Genomic DNA, 24,855 nt, shown 5'->3' with positions numbered 1-24,855 from the left:
CTGAGCCACCCAGGCCCCTCCCTCCCCCACAGAGAGCAAGAATCTTAAGCAGGGTGGAGCCCAATGCATAGATCATGACTCTGGGATCATGACCTGAGCCTAAATCAAGAGTCAGATGCTTGGACTGAGCCACGCAGGTGCCCCTCTGCTGATTCACTACTTCTTCTAATTCTGGGTTTTTTTGTTGTTGTTGTTGTTGTTGTTGTTTTGTCCTGCTTGTTCACTTCTAATGCCTCTGCTGCCCCTAGTGCAGAGTGTCACAGAGAAAGTGCATACAGGGAATACAGAAGAGGAATTGATGCTGCGAACCCACAACTTGTTGACATTTTGATAGGACTCTCCTGCATTTGCTGTCCCAGGGTCTGGGCCTAGACAAAGTGAGAGGGAACAGTGAAGCAGAGGTCAGAGATGAAGATTAATGAGATAGACCATACTAGGTCCATGGATTCATTCATTTTAGGACTTAACCATTTATTATTATTTATTTATTTATTTTATTATAATTTTTAAAATGCTTATTCATTTATTTTTGAGAGAGAGAGTGTGTGTGAGTGGGGGAGAGACAGAGAGACACACACAACATCCAAAGCAGGCTCCAAGCTTTAAGCTGTTAGCACAGAGCCCGAGGCGGGGCTTGAGCCAAAAACTGCTAGATCGTGATCTGAGCCGAAGTCAGACACTTAACCAACTGAGCCACCCAGGCTTAACCATTTTTTAAACTACGTTTTTCCTCAAGTGACCAATTGAGTCCTTCTGATGTTTACACACATCCAGAGTGCTTCACATTCCTAACTGGAAAGAACTTGTACCTGGACACTGCGATTGCCGAGATCATATTAGGAATCTCCGCAAAGTACTCTGTTTTATTCTATATTTATTTAATTGACTCTGATCAATGTTTTTCTTTTTCTCCTGTAGGTCTGGCCTGGAAAAACTGTGTTTCCTGATTATACCAACCCCAACTGTGCTGTTTGGTGGGCAAAGGAATTTGAGATTTTCCACCAGCAAGTGGAGTTTGATGGAATCTGGATTGTGAGTTCTTAATACTTCTGAATATTCAGAAAAATATTAACATGGTGTATATCTTTATCATTGAGTCAAGAAAGATACTGGGAATAGGAGGAAGGAATATGGCAAAATTTTAATATTCTCCTCAATCCTAGTATGTAAATAATCTTATCAAAACATGTAGCTTAGGATCTAAATCAGATCGTCAGATCTGGAAGTAAACTCTGAAATTTGTCCTTTATTTTCTGAATCTAACTCTTTTAAAAATGAATGAGCTGAAAGAAGTAAAACTTGGTCATAGATGCCTTACATTGTCGCAAAGTACACAGATTGTTTGATTCCCAGTTTGGTGCTCTTTCATTTGGACACACTGGACAACTTGGTCAGAACCAAAGTACCCAGGTGCATGACCAAACTGACAGCCAGCTGTGGTAAGGACAAATGTCACATATAATACCAAAGGAAACCAAACACAAAGCAGCAGATGTTCAGCAAAATTGGGGGAGCTCTAGAGTTAAACTTTTTTCTATTTATAAGAGAAATGTAGAAAATTCTAACAAGACAGAAAGCTAAAAAGATGAAGGCAAAAATCCTCTAAAATGTTATAAGCCAAAAACATCTTTCATCGACATTTTGGTGTGTATCTTCCTGGTCCCCTCAATTGCCCAGCTGTTGGCACAGGCTTGTCCTCTCACTCTCTCCAAATAGGTGTGTGTGTGTGTATGTGTGTGTGTGTGTGTGTGTGTGTGTGTGTGTGTGGAGTGATATGTGTGTGTATTCATTGCTAAATTTGGATATATAGAGAATGTGTAAGTTGATATATATGGAATGATATAAATTGAAATCTTTTTTCGCCTAATGTTTTTGGAAACTTTTCATTTTTTTTGTAATTATAGACATAGCGTTTTGAAGGGATTTTGAGAACTTTCTCGGTGAAACCTTCAATGGGTAGAGAAGACAGAGCTTCTGTTTCCCTCCATGTGCATAAGAACCTGTTTAAAGAAGAAATATCTGGATCATTTCTTGGATTCCTCAAAAAGGGGGAGACAAACATCAGTACAACATAAGGGGGCATGTTACTTTTCCTTAGTGGTAGTTTTGTTCTTTGTCTCGTAGGATATGAATGAAGTTTCCAACTTCGTTGATGGTTCCATTTCGGGATGTTCCACAAGCAACCTAAATTATCCCCCATTCACTCCCAGTAAGTCTTGGGGGTAGTATGATTAAAGTGGCAATGCATATTTGGCATTATTAATCCATAAGGACAGATATGAAGAATCCAGCAAGGGAGTTTGGACATAAATGTGCACAGGGAGAGGAAAATGTGAGTAATATATACAGGAGATTAGGAAAGAAAAATCGAAGCACACCATGCTTTCCTAAATGAGGTATAAATTCACAGTGGGCCGTCTGGTGTTTCTACCTACAGTCAGAGCTATTTCTAGGGGGAGGTCAAGAGAAGATCCAGTGCAGAAGCCAGAGGCTAACAGTTAGTTTGTGTTGCTCTCAAGTACATATGCCTGAAGGTCAGGGCTTACCAGAGAGAGAGCAGATACTGGGTGTGGTCTATGGATGAGGGTGGAGTCCAGTGATTTCAAGAGTGTGAAGAACAGACATGAACTGTAGGATGAATAAAAAACCAGAATCCATGGCCTTGAAGATCAAAGTCAGAGTCCATGACTGTGATGCTAGTGAGCTCTGATTAAACTTTGAACAACACCAATGCTTAGGGTATGGCCCTAGAATTACGGCATTCATTGTAGTTTGAAGAAAGCTAGAGGCTCACAGACATATTTTAACTTGATTAAGGTAAGAATGAGGTGCTAGCATTATAGCATCTTTTGAATACTTCCAATCTGGTGAGAAAACAGGACAATGTGGGTATCTGGGAGGCTCAGTCAGTTGAGCAACCGATTTGATTTCAGCTCAGGTTGTGATCTCATCATTGTCGTGAGATCAAATTCTGAGCTGGTGAGAGTCAGCTTAAGATTCTCTGGGGCACCTGAGTGGCTCAGTTGGTTGAATGTCAGACTTAGGCTCAGATCATGATCTCGTGATTTGTGAGTTCAAGCCCCGCGTCAGGCTTTGTGTTGACAGCTCAGGGTCTGGAGCCTGCTTCAGATTCTTTGTCTCCCCCTCTCTCTGCCCCTCCCATGCTCATGCTCTGTCTCTCTCAGTAGTAAGAAAACATTAAAAAAAGAGAGAGAGAAATTCTCTCTCTCCCTGTCTCTCTGGGCCTCCCCATCTCATGCTTTCTCAGTTTCTCTCTTCCAAAAAAAAGAAAAAGAAAAAGAAAAAAATAAGAAATTGGGGCAAATGGGCCAGGGATTTGAATGGGGGGCTAAAGACTTAGCACTTCATTCTTTTGGTGATGGAACTATTTATGTTTTTAGTCTAAGGAAAATATGATAGTCAAATGGTTTTGGAAATATTAATCTGACATTAGTGTGCCGTATGAATTAGAAGATCAGTCGATCAGAAGTCGATCAGTTTCTTAATAAGCCATTAAGAAACTATTACAGTAGTTAAGATGCAAAGGTAATTTGGACTGGAATCAGAATGATACAATGGGAGCAGAAAAGAATAGATGCATGAAAGAGATTAGGGAGTCAGCCTTTATACTATCTTGTCAGTGGGGACAAGGAGTGAACCATGAATTTACACTTTCATCCAACATTTCTATTCTCAGACCACGTAATTTGGCTCAGTTTGAAGAATTCTGATTAAGTCTTGAGTCTAATCGAATCCTCCGGCTTCCAAATGCCTGCCTTTAGTCACACAAGCACGTGGGGTAGAAGAATGTGCATGGGTTGGCACAGTTTATTTACATATCACAAAAACTGCTGCAAATGTATAACCTTCTGGTAATGTGGAAGCTGTATGATTCTTTACAGGATGGCCACAATAAACCCCACTCAGAGTGCCACTGTTTCAGTTTCTGGAATAGTTAAGGCGCAGGGAAGGTACATCTCAGGCCATCATTGACTGGTCCCTGTTTTGCCCCAGGGATCCTGGATGGGTACCTATTCTGCAAGAGCCTCTGCATGGACGCGGTGCAGCACTGGGGCAAGCAGTACGATGTCCACAATCTGTATGGCTACTCCATGGCGATTGCCACCGCACAGTAAGGCCACTGTTGCTATGAACTCAATACACAATCGAGTTATTGATTTTGTTAGATGCCAGGTGCCAGTGTGTTGTTTTTAAAAACTCTGCAAGACAAATATGGTTATTAATACTGAGTGAATGAATGAAGAAACTCCCTGGCCCACAGGGAAGAAGAAATCTGACAAATATTTGTGGAATGTATAAAATGAAAGGATGGATGAATAAATGAATGAATGGATGGTTGGAAGAAGTAAAGAGAAATAACCTGACCAAGGGCAAACAGTTGGCACATTTTAAAAGCAAAATTTAAACCCAGTTTTGCATGAGACCAAGGCCCATCTATTTTCCCCTGTGCTGCACTGTATAGACTGGGAGGGGGTGTGCCTCAGGGTTGTAGATACTAGCTCAGCATCCTTCTACTGGTCCATGTCCACCTTTGTGTATAGACTCAAATTCTACAGTGAGGAGCATGTCCTGAGAATTTACTGTACTTACTGTAATGGCGGCAGCAGGAAGCCAGACCAAAACCACATTCAGTCATTAGCAAATCATAGCATAAGTTAAGCCTCCTTGAAAGATGTTTAAAATATTATAGAGCAAAAGTTTTTAAATATATGCATAGACTTCTAAAATATAGATGGTATATATTTATAGTTACTTATAAAAGTACCTACATGTGCTCTGTACATTTAAAATCTCTTCCTATTACAAAATTGTGAGCAAAGTGTTTCTACTTCAAAAGATTTTCAGTTCCAGAAGGCTGTTTGTAAGTTCATTGGTTGGTGTATGTTTAAAATCACACAGTGTGAAAGATCCATGGACGTACGTCTACGTAGTTAGATTTCACCTTTGTCCCATAAAAATTGTATACCTCTAGTTACTAACCTTTCCAAGGCTGCTTTTAAAACTCTTGGACATTATGAATTTAATAATGTACATAAAACACCCTAAGACAAAGCAAAGCAAAATGTGTACATACTTAAAGGTGCAGTCTGCTTCCACAGCATCTCTGACCCTACTAGGACGGAGCTGAAAGAGAACGAGGTATGAACTTTTTAGATCCTCGGCATTGTCACTGTATCTGCCAGGTTGAGATGTGCTAAAGTCACATGTTGACTACTTAAGTTTCTCTCCCTTTCCAGAGCTGTCAATACCGTGTTCCCTAGTAAGAGAAGCTTCATTATAACCCGTTCGACCTTTGCGGGGTCTGGCAAGTTTGCAGCCCACTGGTTAGGAGACAACGCGGCCACCTGGAATGATCTCCGCTGGTCTATCCCTGGCATGCTCGAGTTCAACCTTTTTGGTATCCCAATGGTGAGTCCACAACCCAGCCTCAATTCCCAGAAAGCCTCAGCCTAGAAAATTGTCAAAGCATAAAGCTCACCTGTCCTACCCTTCCTGGCCCAGGGATTTAATGTCTTGAGAACAATGGCTTCATCACATCAGTATGGCTCTGATACTACAACATTCTTTCCTGCAGTGTCTTATTAAGATAGAAAGTACAACCTTGAAATGGTATCTTTGGAATATTCTTCTATCAAAGTATAACATGCACACAAAAAAGTACACATACACTTTTAAATATATAGTTGACGAGTTTTACAAGCTGAATACATCTGTGTATCCAGTACCCAGAGGAGAAAACATGACATCGCCAGGTCCCTAGAGATGGTTTTGATATCTTTTAGTTAAATTCAACATACATATTCATGGAGCTCCTACTGTGTGCAAGGTACTAAGCTAGGTGAGCATAGTGAGGGTAGAGAAAAGTATGTTTTCTAGTTCCCCTAAAAGTTTGCAATTTATGTGTGTGTGTGTGTGTGTGTGTGTGTGTGTGTATACATAAAATAATGTATGCTTACATATATTTATATATTATAAATAATTACATATATAATAATGATAAATATTTATATATTATTTATAAATATATATACAAGTAATTATGACAAGCTCAGGACATATAAATTAAGCTTTGAGGGAAATCCTGAGAAAGAAACTTATTAATTCTGACAAAACTACAAGGAACACAGGGAATCAGGGAAGGGAGTTGGGGGGGAGAAGCTTTATGGAAAATGTTACACTTGAGTTTACCCTTGAAAAGTGTGTTTATGTTATCAGACTCATGGGAAGGTCATTTTAAGACTGAGAAAGAAACATGAGACAAAGCAGTCTTGGGGAGAGTTTGATGCATCTCTAAGGATTGGTTTGTAGGACAGGAGTGGTAAGTGATGCTAGAAAGGTAGGCTGGAACCACATTTTGAGGAGCCGCTAGCTCACCTGTGAGGAGGCCCTGGAGAGTTTTGAATAGGTGAGTGACGGAATCAGATTTGGGCTTCGGAAAGTTAATTCTGATAGTGGTGTGGTCAAATTAATAATACCAACAGTATTTCTCGTTCTATTCATCAAAAAGCTATTGTATGTCAAGTGTTTTACTTATATTATCCACATTACAGTATCTCATAAAACCCCGTGTAGCTAATAATGACCACTTTAACCCAGGGAGGAACTCACAGTCATCTGACAGTGAAGAGGGGACATGGGATGTAACCCATTTCTGATCACACTACATAAGTCTTCTCTGTAAAAGGTGGCACATTTCAGTAGGGAGCAGGATGATGGAAGTGAGTATACATTCCATCTGGGTGTCTTTCCAGGTGGGTGCTGACATTTGTGGCTTTGCACTGGACTCCCCCGAGGAGCTGTGCCGGCGGTGGATGCAGCTGGGAGCATTTTATCCATTTTCCAGGAATCACAATGGCCAAGGCTACAAGGTGAGTCTCCCAGGAGACACGATCCAAATAAAGTTGGCACACATCAGAGCTGGGTCTGTCCGCGACCTCCTCCCTGGCGCTTCACTTCGCCTAACTCGCCGTTAACCAGGGCCTCTGACGATGGCCATTAACATGCCCTGATGTCACAGGCTCTGCTATTGGCACTGCTGCATCAAGGAGATGGCAAGTCTGGGAAGCGATTTTATCAAACGTCTGTGTGTTCGATCTACTTTGCTCATTTTGTAATGAGATTCAAATGGGGGAAACTTAAAAACGATTGAAAGGGCGCACTTAGCAATCCTAAGCATGATTGAGGCTGGACGAGCTGCGAGGTGAAGAAGGGCACTTACTTGGTGAAATGATCTGCCCCTGCCCGCCTGTACTGCCAGAGGCGAAGCTGGCACCCTAGGCCCCAGGTCCTCGGGAACGAAACTCATGGTTCTGATGAATGAGGTCTGGAGTTCTCCAGTTGCTTCTGTCATTCGTAGCTGGATCATAATCGCAACCTCTCCTTCCTCCCAGGCCCAGGATCCTGCCTCCTTTGGACCGGACTCCCTGCTATTGAATTCCTCCAGACACTACCTTACCATCCGCTACACCCTGTTACCCTACCTCTACACTCTCTTCTATCGGGCCCACAGCCGGGGCGACACTGTGGCCAGACCCCTTATGCATGAGTAAGTTCTCCTAATCCAAAGAATTTTATTTAAAAAAAAATTTTTTTTACTGTTTGTTTATTTTTGAGAGAGAGAGACAGAGTGCAAGCAGGGGAAGAGCAGAGAGAGAGACAGTGAAACACAGAATCTGAAGCAGGCTCCAGGCTCTGAGCTGTCAGCAGAGCCCAGCGTGGGGCTCGAACTCACGAACTGTGAGATCTTGACCTGAGCTGAAGTTGGACACTTAACTGAGTGAGCCACCCAGGCTCCCACAAAAGGATTTTGTTAATGCAACTGGTGATGTGGACTGTTTCATCAAATATTGGAGTGAACAGTGAAATACTTCTTTTTTTTAATGGGAATAGTCCATTGGTATTTGCAAGCCTAGTGCTGCCTACATACTATTCCTGAGGTATATATGTAGATGTAGATATAGATGATATAGATATAGATATAGATAGATATAGATATAGATATAGATACATACGTATACATTTTCCTGAGGTATATATGTAGATATAGATATAGATACATAAGTATATGTATTCTTGAGATATATACATTTTCCCCGAGGTACATTTAAGTGTTTTAGCGTCTTCCCTTGGGGATAGTAGACCAGTATCATGGGACTTTGGGATCATTTCTTTGTTCTGCCACCAACTCTTTATCTTAGACCAATCACTGAAGTTCTGTCATCCTTCATTTCTTGATTCTTAGTTCAGAGGATTTGAGAGCTTGAACACGATGGTCTCTCCTGTAATGTCCTATGTTCAGGCCCTGGGATGAACCTGTCATTTACACACAAATAAGAATTTTACAGAGGATTTCTAGAATTCCAGCATTTCTGCTGCCAGCCAGTGAGCATCTCCAACTGAACTCTAAAAAGGGCACTGAAGAGGCTTTCCTTGTCAAATTGCAGGGAACTCCCTTAGGTGTCTGATGTTCTAGACCCTCAGGCACATATCTTCCATTATTACTATTATTATTATTGTTATTATTGTTACTCCTATTATTATACATTCATTATTTTCAATCAGTGTTTACCATCTCCTGGAATTCCCTGTTAACAGGCAGATACCCTAAAAGAGAAGAAAGCAGAATTTTATTATCTGCTATTTGTTGTGATCACATCCAGTTCCTTCTTGATAGTCAGCTGAAGCTTTAAGCTGTATTGCTTATTTTACTTTTATTGCTTTTAAAGGGGCGTGTGACGAATAGACTTGTAGCCTGGGCCCTGCCTAGCATCTGACCTGGAATAAGCATCTGTGTCCAGCCCGGGGGAGACGAGGAGGGTGCATGGGTTGGGGAGCGTGGGTCTGTCTGCCAGAGCACCAGAGGTGGCTGTAGAGAAGGTGTCCCAGAATAACTTAGGAGGTTACCGCAGGCAGGCAGCCCGCATGTTTTGGACAGTTGTGGGGAGAGATGTCAGGAAGCACTGGCCCAGATCTCAGTGAACGTCTCTCTGATCTCCAGGTTCTACAGGGACCGCAACACGTGGGATGTGCACCAACAGTTTTTATGGGGACCTGGCCTCCTCATCACTCCAGTTCTGGAAGAGGCAGGTGTCACACAGAGGCACACAGATGGCCTCCGTCTCTGTTCCTGTTGCCCTCCAAACTCTCCTCTTCCTGGAACCTTCTATCTACTTTTTATCCCAAGCACGTTTCCAGCCTCCATGGCTGAGTCGGCCTTGAAGACAGTGTGCTGAGGTTTGGGGAAATTGGGGTTCTGTTACTTACATATATTTTTCTGAGTCTTTTTTCTTGACCAAGATTCCAACCAGTGTAGAAGCATCTACTGGTGACTCTGGGTTTATGGATGGTCCTATTCGTCATTAGATTCTCACAGCTCCTTGAGGTTGAGGCAGAATGGAGCAGAGGCCCAGCACCCTCTCTAACGTTGGATGGAATCGGGGTGTGATCGCTGCCTCTTCCTCTTAGCACCAGGTGGTCTGGGGCTGGTTACTCATCTGGAAACGTGGGATCATGAAAGTACCTGCCACTGGGGACAGTTGGTAGGATTTCACGAGTTAATGTAAAGCTGGAATTTTGGCCACAACATGTATTTCAATATTATTATTATTATTCCTAATGTGATTCCACTGGGATTTTTCTTTGTGTTTCCAAGTTATTGCTTCTATTATTCCTATTAGAAGAAAGGCACGATTTGGTAACAGAGGAAAGAAAGGCTGTTTATGCTCTCTCAGAATATGGTTAAGAAGCTTCCTTGGGAATGCTAAGAAATTCATTTCATCCCCTTCAGTGGCTGCGCCATGAAGAACAACATTTTGTTTTAATTTCAGGGTGCAGAGAAAGTGACGGCATATATGCCCGATGCCATCTGGTACGATTATGAGACTGTAAGTAGCTTTAACTTTTATTAAACTCCTCATGACCACAGCTGCATAGACAGGGTGCCTCCCTGGAGAGAGGAACATCTATCCGTGCACCGAAGAGTGTTTTTGATGGGTTTTCTGTAATTTGATAGCATAAGTCACTTAATGTCAGTCATGATGAGATCCGGAAAAAAACACTTTCATATACGTCATTCAACCTTAAGATGAGGGCAAATGGTGGAGGACACCACGGGGAATTTCAGCTTGGTCAGGAGTCAGCTGAGTTGTTTAAAACTATCAGTTTATATGCGGCCTGTGAACTGGCATAAATGCTCCCCCAAATTCCCAAGTGATGGCAAACACTGTTGTTCTTAATTGTTTTTCCTTCCTCTTGTTCAATTGCCTGACTAGACAGTGACTCAGCTGGGTGGGAAAGGAGGGAGCTGTAGATAACTCAGCACCTGGAGAAGGAGGGGCGCGGATGTGCTGTCATAATAACGTGCTTGATTTGTGTGCCTGCCTCAGGGGGCCCGGGCGAGATGGAGGAAGCAAAGAGTGGAGATGGAACTTCCTGGGGACAAAATCGGACTTCACCTCCGCGGAGGCCATGTATTCCCCACACAACAGCCCGCCACTACCACGGTGGCCAGGTACAGTGCGGCCGGAGTTTCCTCTAAGCGGGAGGCTGCTGATAAAGCTGGTCATTGCCGTCCCCATCTGTCGCCCATGCAGAAGCTACGNTTTCTTTCTTTCTTTCTTTCTTTCTTTCTTTCTTTCTTTCTTTCTTTCTTTCTTTCTTTCTTTTTAATGTTTAATTTATTTATTTCTGAGAAAGCAAGAGAGAGGCAGTGGAGGGAGGGGAGCAGAGGAGGGTCAGAGAGAGAGACACACACAGAATCTGAAACAGGCTCCAGGCTCTGAGCTAGCTGTCAGCACAGAGCCCGATGCGGGGCTCGAACCCACGGACTGTGAGATCATGACCTGAATCGAAGTCGGCCTGTCAACCGACTGAGCCACCCAGGCTCCCCTCCCTGTTCTTTCTTAAACCCCCTGCATTCCTCCTCAAAAGACACTGCCTGCTGGGGTGGTCATCCTTGCTGGTTCCCAGGACCACTTGTTTTCGGACTGAAAGTTTCATGTCTCAGGAAGCATCTCATTCTGGCAAACGGGGTCTGTGATCATCCTACCTGGTTGGCCAGATCACTCATCCATCGTTCTGTGCTCTTGACTCATTCACCTTCATTTCCAGGGACAGGGAGTCCACTTTCCATTCCCCTATAATCTCAATTCCCCATTTCTTTCCACCCACAAGCCGTTTCTTTTTTATGATGCAAAACAAAGTTAAAAAATTACTTGTTCATTTCAAATCACCCTCATACCCCTGATTTCTCCATTCTAACTCTGATTCTGAAAGTATAGACTCCATCTGTACTAAAGAGGTACACAATCCTATCTGTCTCTAAAAGTATTAGCTTATTTGTTTTTAACAGACTGGGAGTTCTTTGGAGGTTAGAAATCTTTCTTTTCCTTTGAACTTTCCTTACTGCCTTAATTTTTCAAATTGCATACATTTTTAAATGATACTTCTACATCTAATACCAAATGGATTCTTTTTTTTCTAGCCATTCAGCTTCAGGCTGTTCTGCATAGTGATACTAAAATTATCATACCAAGATGAAGATTTTTGACTTGTTACTCTCTTGCATGAAGTCCAAACTCTTTCATGAGTAAGAGTGTTCAAGGCCATTCACAATCTGGTTCCGAGTTAGCTACTGTGCCTCCTGATGCCTTGGAAGGCACACCTACAGACCAGCCACGCCCCAAATCTTGCGGGTCCCCAGACATACCCCTCTATCCAACTGTATTTGGGCTTCTACACTTACTACCCTCTCCAACATCCTTTGCCCGATACCTTCATAATGACTCTCCAAAGATTTCATCTGCAAGAAATCTTCCTCAACTTTTCCAGCAGAGGGAGTGCTGCCACGCCAAACTTTTAAAATACTGTTTTGTATACTTTTAATTATGTTTTGCTCTTTAGCTGATTTTTCTCTTTCCTTCTTTTTTTTTTTTAATGTTTACTTATTTTTGAGAAAGAGAGACAGAGCTTGAGTGGGGGAGGGGTAGAGAGAGGGGAAGACACAGAATCAAGCAGGCTCCAGGCTCTGAGCTGTCAGCATAGAGCCCAATGTGGGGCTCGAACCCACGAGTGTGACATCATGACCTGAGCTGAAGTTGGATGCTTAACTGACTGAGCCACCCAGGTGCCCCATCCGTCTTAATATTTTTAAGCATTTAGATCATAGTTACTTTACACCTTGTATCTGAGAATTCTATGATCTAAAATCCTTTGGAGAATCAAATTATTTTTCCTTGTTTTTGCCAACTCTCTTTCATGCTGACTTATTACCTTGTGTGCTCAGTAATTTTTGTGTATGTTTCGAATGTAGTGATCTTAAGGATCCAAAAAAAGGACCCTCCAGAATGGATTTGCCCATTTCTTCAGTTGTGAGTCAGGACTGCTGTCAACTTGAGGCCATCTTAAACTCCCTTCAAAGACCATGTGTTGGGTGGGTCTTTCAGGGTGTCTAGTGTCCTTCAGATTATCTAGTCCGCCACACGGCTGGAAGTGTCCTTCTGGACTCCTATAAGTCTTCCAACTTTTGTGTCACTCTTTACTTTCTGCCTGGATTATTTAGTGAATATCTTCCTTATGACATTTAAGGTCATCCATCAATAGAGTTGTGATCTATTCATCTTCGTATCCCTTAGACGTGCTAACAAACGAAAGCTACTTCATATATATGTGTTGAGTGAAAGCAGGTGATTTGGTTGATAACAGAACCTGACTTGCATAGGGCACAATGGAGGGCTGACATGTGAAAGGAGAGAAAATGTGAGGTCAGTGATGGACCAGGGATTCCATATGAAATGGCTCTCTTTTCCCATCCTTCTCTATGCCCATCTACTTCACCACCTTTTTGAGTCATGTTTTGTGCTTCATTCTCTAAATTATGAACCAGAGAACTATAGGGTTTGATTTTGCTCTCAAAATGAAATAATAATCAATAATGAAATTAGGAAAGTTGCCATTAAGCCTTACTGAATTTTATTGCTTTCTGAGTCAAAACAGTTCTTAGGCGGGGAAAACAAATATATCCCCCCCAACCATAGTTAATACATCCCCTGCACGAATCATCTCTAAAATTAGGCTGAACCAATTATTGTCTAGGATCTCTTTCTCTTCTAATGGTCTGTTTTCTAAGGAATAGTTGCATCAGCAACTTTTATAGTAGCTATTGCAGTAATTCTGGCACTTAAATTCTGGCCTCCTACACGGGTGCTTATTGCTAATGTTTGCAGTATTTCTGTCTCCTGTGATGTTATTGATTCTAGAGAAAGAGGCACCTGTTGATTTTGCTTTTGTGCCTGGAGAAAACCCAAGCCATCTGCTGCTAGTAACCTTTCCCATTTGAAATCTCATGGAAACATTCCCCGCTCGTTTGCCCAAGTTCTTTGAGTCTTAAGTCTTTATCTCCCACCTAAACCTTGTCTCCCACAGTCGACGGAACCCTCTTGGTCTCATCATCGCCCTGGATGAGAACAAAGAAGCCAAAGGCGAACTTTTCTGGGATGACGGGGAAACTAAAGGTAAGCACTGTTATGACAACGTGCATCTGTGAGTTATGCCCTCTGGCCATTCAGCCATGGGAGAGGTCTCACCAGGCACAGCAGTGTTCATCACTCAAGATGAGAATTTTTGTTTCGGTTGCACTGTACACAGCTAGTGGTAGAGCGACCACAGACAGAAGGAAAATACGTTTCTACCTTTTAGCATGCTTCCATCAGACAAGCCGTATATACAGGCTCTCATTTTATTGTCAACAGGCAACTGCAAGAGGTGTTTTTGAGACTATTCCTGCCATTCAGCAGAGATCTCTTCCCCCAAATACTTCTGCACAAATGTCAGTGATATGAAACACATACCCATGCCAGTGAGGCAGAGTGAGGCTGTGTTCTTCTCATGTGCCTGGATCTGGCTGTGTTTCTTAGCACATTTTTCTGGCTCCAATATACTAACAACTCTTGTGGCTGAAGCTTAGGCAGTAGAGTCACTCCTGAGGCATATGCTTTAGAAGCACTTGGAAGGGAATCTTTTCAAGGGTAAGGTAGGAAGGAAATGGAGAATGGCAGCCTGGCCTCAGACTCTGTCTACAATCTTGCCATTCTAAGGAGGTAGCTTTCAGTGCAGCCAGGGTGAGATCTGTTCTCAGCGGGCAGGCCAGAGGCCTACTCATCTTTCTTTCACCTGCAGATACTGTGGCCAATAAAGTCTATCTCCTGTGTGAGTTTTCCGTCACCCAGGCAAGTAGCATATCTTTATGAATCCTAGGTGTGGGCTTTGTCTGACCATTAGCGCATGTATGTGTGTGTGTGTGATTGTTATTTATAGCTTCATATGCCCTTATGACTGTAGACGAGCACATTTTGTTTTGTTTTTGAAAATAAAAGAAATTTATTTTTTTAATTATTTTTAAAGTTTTTTTAATGTTTATTTTTGAGAGAGAGAGGGCACAAGCAGGGGAGAGGCAGACAGAGAGGGAGACAGGATCTAAAATGGCCTCTACTCTGACAGTAGACAGCCTGATGCAGGGCTCAAACTCACAAGTCAGACACATACGACTGAGCCATCCAGGTGCCCCTATTTTTTAAGTTCTTATTTTATTATTTTTAAAATATTTTTAATGTTTATTTATTTTGGGGGGAGAAAGAGAGCACGAGTGAGGGAGAGGCAGAGAGAGAGAGGGAGAAACAACCTGAAGCAGGCTCAAGGCTCCAAGCTATCAGCACAGAGCCTGATAGGGGGCTCAAACCCATGAACCACGAGATCATGACTTGAGCCAAAGTCAGACACTTAACTGACTGAGCCACTGAGGCTCCCCTTAAGTTTTTATTTTAATTCCAGTTAGTTCACATACAGTGTTGTATTAGTTTTAAGTGTTCAATATAATGATTCAACAATTCCGTATATCACCCGGTGCTTAGATGAATGCATTTCAACTTATGATTTAACTCCCAACATTGAATCATCCATGTTAGTAAAAAAGAGCAATGATATGGATAAATCAAAGTCATCAGCCTTTTAAAATACAGTTTAAAAAACGTTCTCAGGGCGCCTGGGTGGCTCAGTGTGTTAAGTATCCGCCTTAGGCTCAGGTCATGATCTCGCAGTTCGTGAGTTCAGGCCCTGCATTGGGCTCTAGTGCTGACAGCCCAGAACCTGGAATCTTCTTTGGATTCTGTGTCTCCCTGTCTCTCTGCCCCTCCCCCACTTATGCTGTCTCTCTCTGTCTCTCAAAAATAAATTTTAAAAAAATTTAAAAGAAATTTCTCTCTCTCTCTCTCTTTGCTCAGGGGAGTATTAAAATAAATTTGTACTCCTTGAGCTCACATGAGTAGAGACAGCTAAGGGGCATTCAAAGCAGTTTTGGGGATCTGGTCTAGGACAGAATATTTGAGTGACTTGACAATCTATAGGCAGACTTTTGTGCGTAATTGTTTTGCAGAACCGCTTGGATGTGAAGATTTTGCAGTCAACCTACAAAGACCCCAATAATTTAGTATTTAAGGAGATTAAAATTCTTGGGATCCAGGAACCTAACAACGTTACAGTGAAACACAACGGTGTCCCAAGTCAGATTTCTCCTAATGTCACTTATGATTCTAACCTACAGGTAAAAATTCATTTTGTTGAGATAGTTTATCAAGAATTCATAGCTTATGGTGTTCCTTCTTGCCAAGGTTGCCTGGGTCCCTTCTGAAGGACCAGGGCACATTTTGAGGTCTGGGGTAGGGAAGTCAGAGGGTTAGGAGAGGAAAAAAGTAGGCAGTAGACATGAGCTAGATTGGATCAGGGAGGTACTGGAATCAGATAAACTGGCTTTTCCATCCCTATTCTTGTATTTGCCCCCTCAGTCTTCTGTTCTCTCTGACTGGGCCAGAGAGCAAAGTGAGGAGTGTGGGGAGCAGGGTTGGAGGAAAAGCGGGTCTGAATGCTGCTGGCTGAAGCAAGAAAGGCAAAGTGGGAGCTGGGATTCCCATTCATTAAAAATCTGAAGTGCATTTTTTTACATACATTTTAAAGAAATATTTCAAGTCAAATAATCTGATAAGCCTAGCTAATGCTACTTATTTGGTTAGATGATATTAAATAATAATACTAATAAACTTTTCATCATCATCAGTTATGATGAGACCTGACACTTTTGAGCAGGTTGTAATCAGTCCCTCTGGTATCTTATGTTAAGAGGAATCCTTCCCCCATCCTCCTTCACTCCAGGCCCTGTAGGTGATCAGGGAGTGGGGGCTGCTGGGTCAGCATGTTTGTGAGAGACCTTCCAAATCTGGAGTAAATGTGTAAACCTGGTATTCTCCTATAATGGTGTATGGATGATGTTGGCCATTTTGCCTTACAACATATATTGAGGATGCCTACATTGTGAAGTTAGAAATAAAGTACAATTGACCCTTGAACAGCATGGGGGGGGGGACACTGACCCCCCACACTGTCAGAAATCTGTGAATAACCTTTAGCTCCCCAAATCTTTGCTAATAGCCTACTGTTGACCAGAAGCCTTACAGATAACATAAATTATCGATTAGCACATATTTTGTGTGTCATATGAATTATATACTGTATTTTTACAATAAAGCAAGCTAGAGAAAAGAAAACGTTATTAAGAGAATCATTCAGAAGAGAAAATACATTTACAGTTCCGTACTGTATTTATTGAAAAAAAAAATGTGCATGTAAATGGACACGTGCAGTTCAAACCGGTTGTTGTTCAAAGGACAACTGTATTATATGGTTATTTATGNGTGTGTCATATGAATTATATACTGTATTTTTACAATAAAGCAAGCTAGAGAAAAGAAAACGTTATTAAGAGAATCATTCAGAAGAGAAAATACATTTACAGTTCCGTACTGTATTTATTGAAAAAAAAATGTGCATGTAAGTGGACACGTGCAGTTCAAACTGGTTGTTGTTCAAAGGACAACTGTATTATATGGTTATTTATATGGACAGCACAGTGCAAACCATTTGAGGAGTGCATATATGAAAACAAACTCAGTAAATATCTATTAAATAAGTTAATATAAGAACAAAGGAATTCTTAGTGCTTGAATTTGGGTGGTTGGGAGACACAATTTATACCCATGAAACTACCGGGCAAGGGGACAGGCAGTCCAAAGCAACACACAGGAAATGTTAACTGATACTAATTTAAACGTCAGAGCCCAATGGAGTAGCTGAGCAAAGCCATTGGGAAAGTCAGGGTTTGAGCTGGACTTTGAACGATGGCATATCAGGTAGAGATTCATTGATCTATAAGTGATAGGCAACTGAGCTAAATGGGGCTTTAAACAAATTGGAATTTTCTTCCTCATGCAATAACAAGTTTAGAAAGTGGTCAGCTGCTGGCATTGATCCAGTGGCTCAAGGCTGTCGGGGTTGATTGGAAGAGGCTGCTTAATACCAGTCACTATGGCCCTGTTCCAGCAGAGTAAAAGAAGAAGCAGGAAAGAAAAGGTGGAGGGAAGGAGCAGGCCCTTAAATCAAGAAGGAAATTCTGGGCCAGCAACTCCCAGTGGATATAGGCTTACCTATTAATGGTCACAGCTATGTTACATGGATTAAAAATTTAGTTCTTAGTCAGGAACTTCAATATTCCAAACTGAAATAGTGAGGAAGAAAGGAGCTTTATATAAGGCAGGCACTAGCAATGCATTCCACAACAGGGCACCATTTTCCTAGAAGAGCAGTTGCCTAGATAATGCTTTCAAAGCTGAGATATCAAAATAAGCCAATCTAAGGATTGAGAATAGCCTTACATTATTTAGTCTGTGAGTATTATATAGCTAGAATAGGGAGGAGATTTGTTTGGACAAATAATGTGTGGTTAGATTTGGGAGGGTCTTAGGCACCAAAGAGAGAAGGATCTGATTCTCAAAGTGTGTCATATGGATCCTTGAATCAGGGCTCTGGAGAATGGGATTTGTAGAGCAGGGAAGTTTAAGGTGAATTTAGTCTGAGAAGAGCCCTTGAAGAAGGGTGATTATCCTTAAAATGTGATTTTATAACTCTGGACAAATGCAAACGTTCACTATGGAAACTGCTAATTAAAGAAGAGATAAAAATATGTAGAAAATATTAAATATTTGAATTAGTGGAACTCAAAGAAGTAGGTTTCAGGCTTGAGGCTTTGCTCCTGGAGAAATGAAGAGGTTTGGATGTTAGAAATAGAAGGCACTGTAATGATTTTTCCAACTCCCCAGTTTTGCCTTTGCTGAAACTGAGGGCCAAAGAATTGGAATAATCTGGCTAAGTTTTCACAGCAGAATGGAGCTGAGAACCCAAGCCACATGTTCTTACTCCTGCGTTTTGCCACCACTCCAGACCGAGACGGGATCCTGGTCTGCAAAATGGAGGGCAAGAATATAAGCTCACAAGGTATGACCTCGTGAGCTTGTGCACTATGCTACAAGGGGGAATGCAGAAGACCTTCTTGACCAAGTAATAATGAGGAAGGAGAGCCAGGGAAGGAAAGAAAATGGAGGGGTGATGACAGAAGATTTTACTTGCCCTAATTCCCTTCCGAGCATGATGTATAAGATTCGGACAGAGTTGGAACATTGGCTTCCTACTCCCTCCATATAGCTCTCTTTCTAGAAGCTCCAGTGGATTGTTAAGAGTCTGGTCTGGTTTCTATCTCCTCTTCCAATAGAGGTTTGGGATCTTGCGAGGGTTTCGTTCTGAGCATTAATTTCCTTGTCACTTACCATCCATCCCTACAGGTTGCCCTCATCACGGACGTTGATCTTGTCCTGGGCGAAGCATACACAGTGGAGTGGATCCCGAAGATAAGGGATGCAGAAAAAATAGACTGTTATCCCGATGAGACTGGCGCTTCCGCAGAAAACTGTATTGCCCGTGGCTGTGCCTGGGAGGTAACTCTGCTGACAGCACTAACACACCTCGAATCCACAGCACTTCATCTCTGGCTTCATGCGCACAGCACCAGTCCCCGTGTCACTACTCAAAACCCATAGATAGGAAAGATTTCCAAAAGAACCTGAGTTTTTATCTGACTAAAGAATCGATAGGGACTTCTCTTTTTGCAAGGAGACCAGGAATTTAAACTTAGGTTGCTACCAAAGAGTATCTGAGGCAGGGAGTGATGGTCTGGCTTTGTCTCCCTGTAAATTGCCTTTTTTTAGCCCCCTTATACTTGACCATTCTGGGACCACATGCTGAGCTGACCTTAGCTTTCCATTCCAGGTATCTAGTTCTCCCGGAGTCCCATTTTGTTATTTTGTCAATGATTTGTACTCTGTCGGCGACATTCAGTACGACTCACATGGCGCCACTGCTACCATCTCCTTAAAGTCTTCTTTCTATGCCTCCGCTCTGCCCTCGGTACCCGTGACCTCCCTCCACGTGCAAGTGACCTACCATAAGAATGACATGCTGCAATTTAAGGTATGTGTTTATAGTACGTCTATGTATCAAGTACTGCCTGGGCAGTTGGCAGTTCCATTACTTGCGCTAGTAAGGTTACAAAATCTAAAATAAGTGTGCCTCTCTAGCTCACCCTGCCCCAATATACTAGATCATTATCCTAGAGCACTGAGAAACCACTGATGGAACAGTGCTATCTGTTCTATTTTGAAAAGATCACTGTGTCTACTGTAAGGAAAATGGTTGGGAGAACAAGAGTGAAAAAGGAGGCTACCAGTTCAGTCATCCGTGTGGGAGACCAAGTATAGATCAGGAATAGGAAAGGAATTGAAAAGGTAGGATCACGGGATCTAGTGATGACTGCAAGTACGTGACGGGGGAGAAGGAGGCATCGAGAATGATCACCACATTTCTGGCATGTGTCTTGGTATGGATGGTGGTGCCATTACCTGGAATGGGAATGCGGGAAAGGCTTGGGCTTGGGCTTGGGCAAAATAAGGTGATGAGTTCAGTTTGGGATGCTGAATTCAGGGTATCTGTGGAATAGCCACAGAAGTGTAGTGATCTCTCTTTTCCTGTGATTTAATCACAACAACCGATTCATGACAGGCTGTTCTTATGACTATTTCTCTATTAAATTGTAAGTTTCTCAAAGACAGGAATTTCTCCATTCATCTTTGTGTTTCTGAAACTTGACATAGATCCTGGTATGTAGTTAGTACTCAGATATTTATTGAGAGAGTAAATGAAAGACATCAGGCATTGCCCAGAAGATTCTTCACGACTTGCTATCAACCTGGACTGTGGGTCCTCTTACATCTTCTAATGCAGGGAAAATGCTCTTTTATATTTTTGTCTGCACCAAAGCACTGGCTTGTGGTAGGTACCTAATGAGTTTGAAGAAAATGAATTTGGTTACATTTCCTGCTTTAATGCTTTCTTAGTCTGCCTCCTGATCGTACCAGAGCTCTCTCCTCAGGATTTTTTATTTTTTAAGTTTGTCTTGAGAGAGACAGAGACAGTGGGAGTGGAGGAGGCACAGAGAGGGAGAGAGAGAAAATCCCAACCAGACTTCACACTGCCAGCTGTGGAGCCAGATGCGAGGCTCGAACCCACAAACTGTGAGATCATGACCCGAGCCAAAACCAAGAGCCGGATGTTTAACCAACTGAGCCACCCAGGGGCCCCAGGATTTGTCTCTTTTTGACCCTGCTTTAATACTCTGTGCTTTTGCATTTATTTCTCTATCAGGAATGACTCTATCTCCTTGCTGTGTTTGGTTAATAATAGCTGCAAAGTTTTTAACACTCAGCCTGTATTTTTCTCATGATATCTTCTCAGTCTTCCAGTAACTGGGTTAGGCATTTTCTTCTCTATAATCTCACAACACTCCTACGTAGCTCCACATTGGCACATGTCATCACCTGGCTATTGCGGGTACTTCTTTTACCTGCCCTTGGCATGTGAATTTCTTAAAAACAACAATTATTTCTTATTTGATTTAGTGTGTCTAGTGTCCAGTACAGTATTGGGCAGGAGTGAGTAGGCACTCAGTGAAACAATTTAGACCCCATTTTTAGCAAGAACATCTATAATTATTTTAATCAGGTAGAGTTGGTGTTTTTTGATGGATTTTTTTTCAATTCAGAGTAGCTTTCAGATATTCACATACACCTGCACACAAAGTAATAAATAATATATTCATACATACCAAACTGATTTCTAGACTGATTTTTCCAAGATATCACCAACGTCAAAGGGAATGTATTACTGTGAAGGGGCCTTAAAAATGATATATGACAGACTCAGATCAAAATGTTAAGTCTAATATTGTTCTTCGATATGGTAACTAAATTCCTGGTATCATGAGTTTCCAGAAGACAAAGAAATATTAGCATTCATACTCCATGTCAAAGATGCCAAGTTTCTGCTAAGGATATGGTTTTCCAAAGTATTGTACTTTCCTAATTTTTCCCCAACTCACCCTAGATTTATGATCCCAACAACAATCGGTATGAAGTTCCAGTGCCTCTCAACATACCCAAGGTTCCATCCAGTACCTCGGAGAGTCAGCTCTATGATGTCCTCATTAAGAATCCGTTCGGAATTGAAATTCGCCGCAAGAGTACGGGCTCTGTAATGTAGGTGGCTCTTAATTGGATTCGGAATTGATGGTTACCTGCACATGCACTGCCAGGCCCATTGTCTTTGGAGATACCCTGGCTTAAAGCATCACACCCTCCATTTCCAGATTTATGAATACGTTACTCCTTTTGGGTGTGTTCTTATGAGAAATCTTTACTCCCCTGGCAATAATTACTGAGGCACTTACATGCACTAGGGAATCATTCAACCAATGTTTATGGGGTGGTTAGTATCTATTATCTCTATATTAGGTGGCTATAGACAATGAGGTCTCTCTTCTCATGCTAAAAATTAATGGCAAATAACAAAGATAATTTAAGTTAAAATATACACAAGGAAGTTTAGATAGTGTCAACTGCTGTGTAGAAAAAATAACAGGGTAATCAAGAGTTATGGGGGGGTTGACTGCTTTTGATACTGTGGTCAGAGGAGGGCTCTCAGAGAAGGTGACATTTGAAATAGGACTTGGATGAAAAGGATCCACCCATGTGGATCAGGGAAGGGGAAGAACATGTCAGACAGATGGAAAAATAGGTGCACACGGTCATGAACAGGAGCAAGGTTGCCATATTAAGAGGTGGGGGATGTCCATTGTGGTTGGGGCACATTGTGGTTGGATCGCTCCAGATGTTATGTAGCAAATGGACTATAGAAGAGCAGCAGTGGGACCTCGGGCTGGTGTGGAGAGGTAGCAATGGAAGTGATGACAAGTGATGGGATGTGGCATCCTGGAGAGAGAGCTGAAGGGAGGCAGTGGTGGAGGAAAATAGAAGAATGAGGGCTGGCTCCTGGGCTGGTAGCAAGTGCATCTAAGATCATTTTAATCAAAGAGACTTTGTGTTTGTTTGGCAGATTAACGGGGCTCTGGGTGGGAGAAGAATCAAGAGTTTTGTTGTCCTTGCAAACAGGATGTTGGCTGCTTGGAGCCAATAGGATAGCCCATTTCTTTTCCAAATACACCCTTTTGTGTTGCAGCTGGGACTCTCAGCTCCTTGGCTTTACCTTCAACGACATGTTCATCCGCATCTCCACTCGCCTTCCCTCCCAGTACATCTATGGCTTTGGGGAAACTGAGCACACAGCCTTTCGGAGAGACTTGAACTGGCACACGTGGGGAATGTTCTCCCGAGACCAACCCCCGGGGGTAAGGGCAGAGCACTGGGGATCTGTGTCTGCCTCTCTCTTCTCACACCGTGTACACTTTATGCTTCATCTTCCCGGGCTAACCTTCAATGGTCCCATTCTGCATTTAGACAAGAGGGTCGATTTGTTGCCAGGCTCCTTTGTTTTTCATGCATTTAGTTCATTGCATGGACCTTATCATTTTTGTTAAGTTTCTTTCTCAGCCACGCCTTTTAACCTCTTACCACTTCTCCCCCATGACTCCCCCAGTACAAGAAGAATTCCTATGGTGTCCACCCCTACTACATGGCACTGGAGGAGGATGGCAGTGCCCACGGAGTGCTCCTTCTAAACAGCAATGCCATGGGTAAGATGATGCCAGCACCTCCCCTTATTTATGTGAACAAGTCATTCTTTTTATAAAAATTTTATTTAAATCCCGGTTAGTTAACATATAAAATAGTATTGGTTTCAGGAGTAGAATTTAGTGATTCATCACTTAGACACAACACCCAGTGCTCATCCCAACAGGTGCCCTCCTTAATACCCATCACCTATTTAGCCCATCCCTCACCTCACACCCCTCCAGCAACCCTCAGTTTGTTCTCTGTACTTAAGAGTCTCTTATGATTTGCCTCCCTCTCTGTTTTTATCTTATTTTTCCTTCCCTTTCCCTATGTTCATCTGTTTTGTTTCTTAAATTCCACATATGAGTGGTATTTGTCTTTCTCTGATTGACTTTTTTCACTTAGCATAATATACTCTCATTCCATCCACATCATTGAAACGACAAGTTTTGTTCTTTTTGATAGCTGAGTAATAATTCATTGTATATAAATACCACATCTTCTTTCGCCATTCTTTAGCTGATGGACATTTGGGCCCTCTCCATAATTTGGCTACTGTTGATAGTGAATCAGTCATTCTTGAATACCATTAGAATGTGTTGGGCCTAGGGGTGCCTGGGCAGCTCAGTCAGTAAAACGTCTGACTTTGGCTCAGGTCATGATCTCACAGTTCATGGGTTCAAGCCCCACATCAGGCTCTGTACTGACAGTTCAGAGCCTGGAATCTGGTTCAGATTATGTGTCTCCCTCTCTCTCTCTCTCTCAAAAATAAACATTAAAAAAAAAAAAGAATATGTTTGACCTAGCTGCCTCCTGAAGTCAAAATTATTACCTTGGGGCAGTGTTTTTGTTTTTTATTTTCTATTTAGCCTTTCTGTTTATTTCAGTTCAGTAACATGTGGCAATAAGAGTTAACTCTTATGTGGCAAAAATATAAGAAGGGATGTAAGAAGGGATAGCAAGACGAAGCAAGTCCCAAATATTCTGGAGGTCAGCCAGCGGGAGCCATCTTTTTATTTTGAATTAGTGGTGAAGCTATGGGTAAGAGTGCTCACTAGGGGGGGTATGAGGGTGTGATTTATTGGAAAGGGGGTAGGAAATCAGGAAGTGAAGGGGAAAGCATGCATGTGAAAACTGGTGGAATCAGAGTAAGGTCTGTTCTTGACTTAATAGTCGTATATGAATGTCAGCTCCTGGTTTTGACATTATACAATGGTTATATAAGATGTTATCATTGAGGTAACTGGGTGAACTGTACAAAGGAACTCTAGTACTATTTTTGCAACTTCTCATAAGTCTTAAACTATTCTAAAGTAAAAGTTGTAGCAATAATTTTAAAAGAGAAGAATGAAAAAACATATTATAAAATGATAATAAACCCAATGGCAAAAAAAAAAAAAATCCAAGGGTAGCATCCTGTAGACTTTCATTTAACTTCTTCAATTCTATGTAGGAAGAGTAAAAATACTTTTTCTTCATATTCTGTAATAAAGAGGCATTGGGAGAGAGAAAAAAATAAGAATTTTAGGGGTAATTCCTCACCTTGGAAGTTTCCAGCTTGACTGATATTTTCCTATATTTTCAGATGTGACATTCCAGCCCCTGCCTGCTTTGACGTACCGCACCACAGGGGGAATTCTGGACTTTTATGTGGTCTTGGGGCCAACTCCTGAGCTTGTCACTCAGCAGTACACTGAGGTAGGAGGGAATTAAACTGATCAAGTATTCACATAGTATATTCCTGAGCTCCCAAATCCACATTTATTAGTATAGCTCTCAGACGATAACTGGAATTGTTGGTCTTTCTGGAAGATAGATAGACTATAAAATAAGGAGC

The 24,855-nt window shown here is 42.0% G+C and overlaps 1 protein-coding gene across 3 annotated transcripts in view; it reads left to right on the top strand.

The window, feature by feature from the left end:
* The window catches only part of MGAM (maltase-glucoamylase), a 107,639-nt gene that overhangs the window by 50,401 nt on the left and 32,383 nt on the right, over window positions 1-24,855 (top strand). For all 3 annotated transcript variants that reach the window (XM_077781089.1, XM_077781092.1, XM_077781093.1), the window contains exons 13-30: window positions 919-1,032; window positions 2,125-2,209; window positions 4,015-4,132; window positions 5,259-5,430; window positions 6,774-6,890; window positions 7,413-7,567; window positions 9,020-9,104; window positions 9,849-9,905; window positions 10,407-10,531; window positions 13,444-13,532; window positions 14,197-14,246; window positions 15,449-15,616; window positions 18,741-18,893; window positions 19,225-19,425; window positions 21,394-21,545; window positions 22,525-22,693; window positions 22,942-23,038; window positions 24,604-24,716. In XM_077781089.1, the coding sequence (XP_077637215.1) occupies window positions 919-1,032; window positions 2,125-2,209; window positions 4,015-4,132; window positions 5,259-5,430; window positions 6,774-6,890; window positions 7,413-7,567; window positions 9,020-9,104; window positions 9,849-9,905; window positions 10,407-10,531; window positions 13,444-13,532; window positions 14,197-14,246; window positions 15,449-15,616; window positions 18,741-18,893; window positions 19,225-19,425; window positions 21,394-21,545; window positions 22,525-22,693; window positions 22,942-23,038; window positions 24,604-24,716 (2,220 nt within the window). The remainder of the gene's footprint in view (window positions 1-918; window positions 1,033-2,124; window positions 2,210-4,014; window positions 4,133-5,258; window positions 5,431-6,773; window positions 6,891-7,412; window positions 7,568-9,019; window positions 9,105-9,848; window positions 9,906-10,406; window positions 10,532-13,443; window positions 13,533-14,196; window positions 14,247-15,448; window positions 15,617-18,740; window positions 18,894-19,224; window positions 19,426-21,393; window positions 21,546-22,524; window positions 22,694-22,941; window positions 23,039-24,603; window positions 24,717-24,855) is intronic.

The sequence above is a fragment of the Crocuta crocuta genome, unplaced genomic scaffold (assembly GCF_008692635.1).
Source record: "Crocuta crocuta isolate KB4526 unplaced genomic scaffold, BGI_CrCroc_1.0 scaffold228, whole genome shotgun sequence".
Taxonomy (NCBI): domain Eukaryota; kingdom Metazoa; phylum Chordata; class Mammalia; order Carnivora; family Hyaenidae; genus Crocuta; species Crocuta crocuta.
The sequence above is the reverse complement of the archived record's forward strand: the minus strand, read 5'-3'. Positions and strand labels throughout refer to the sequence as shown.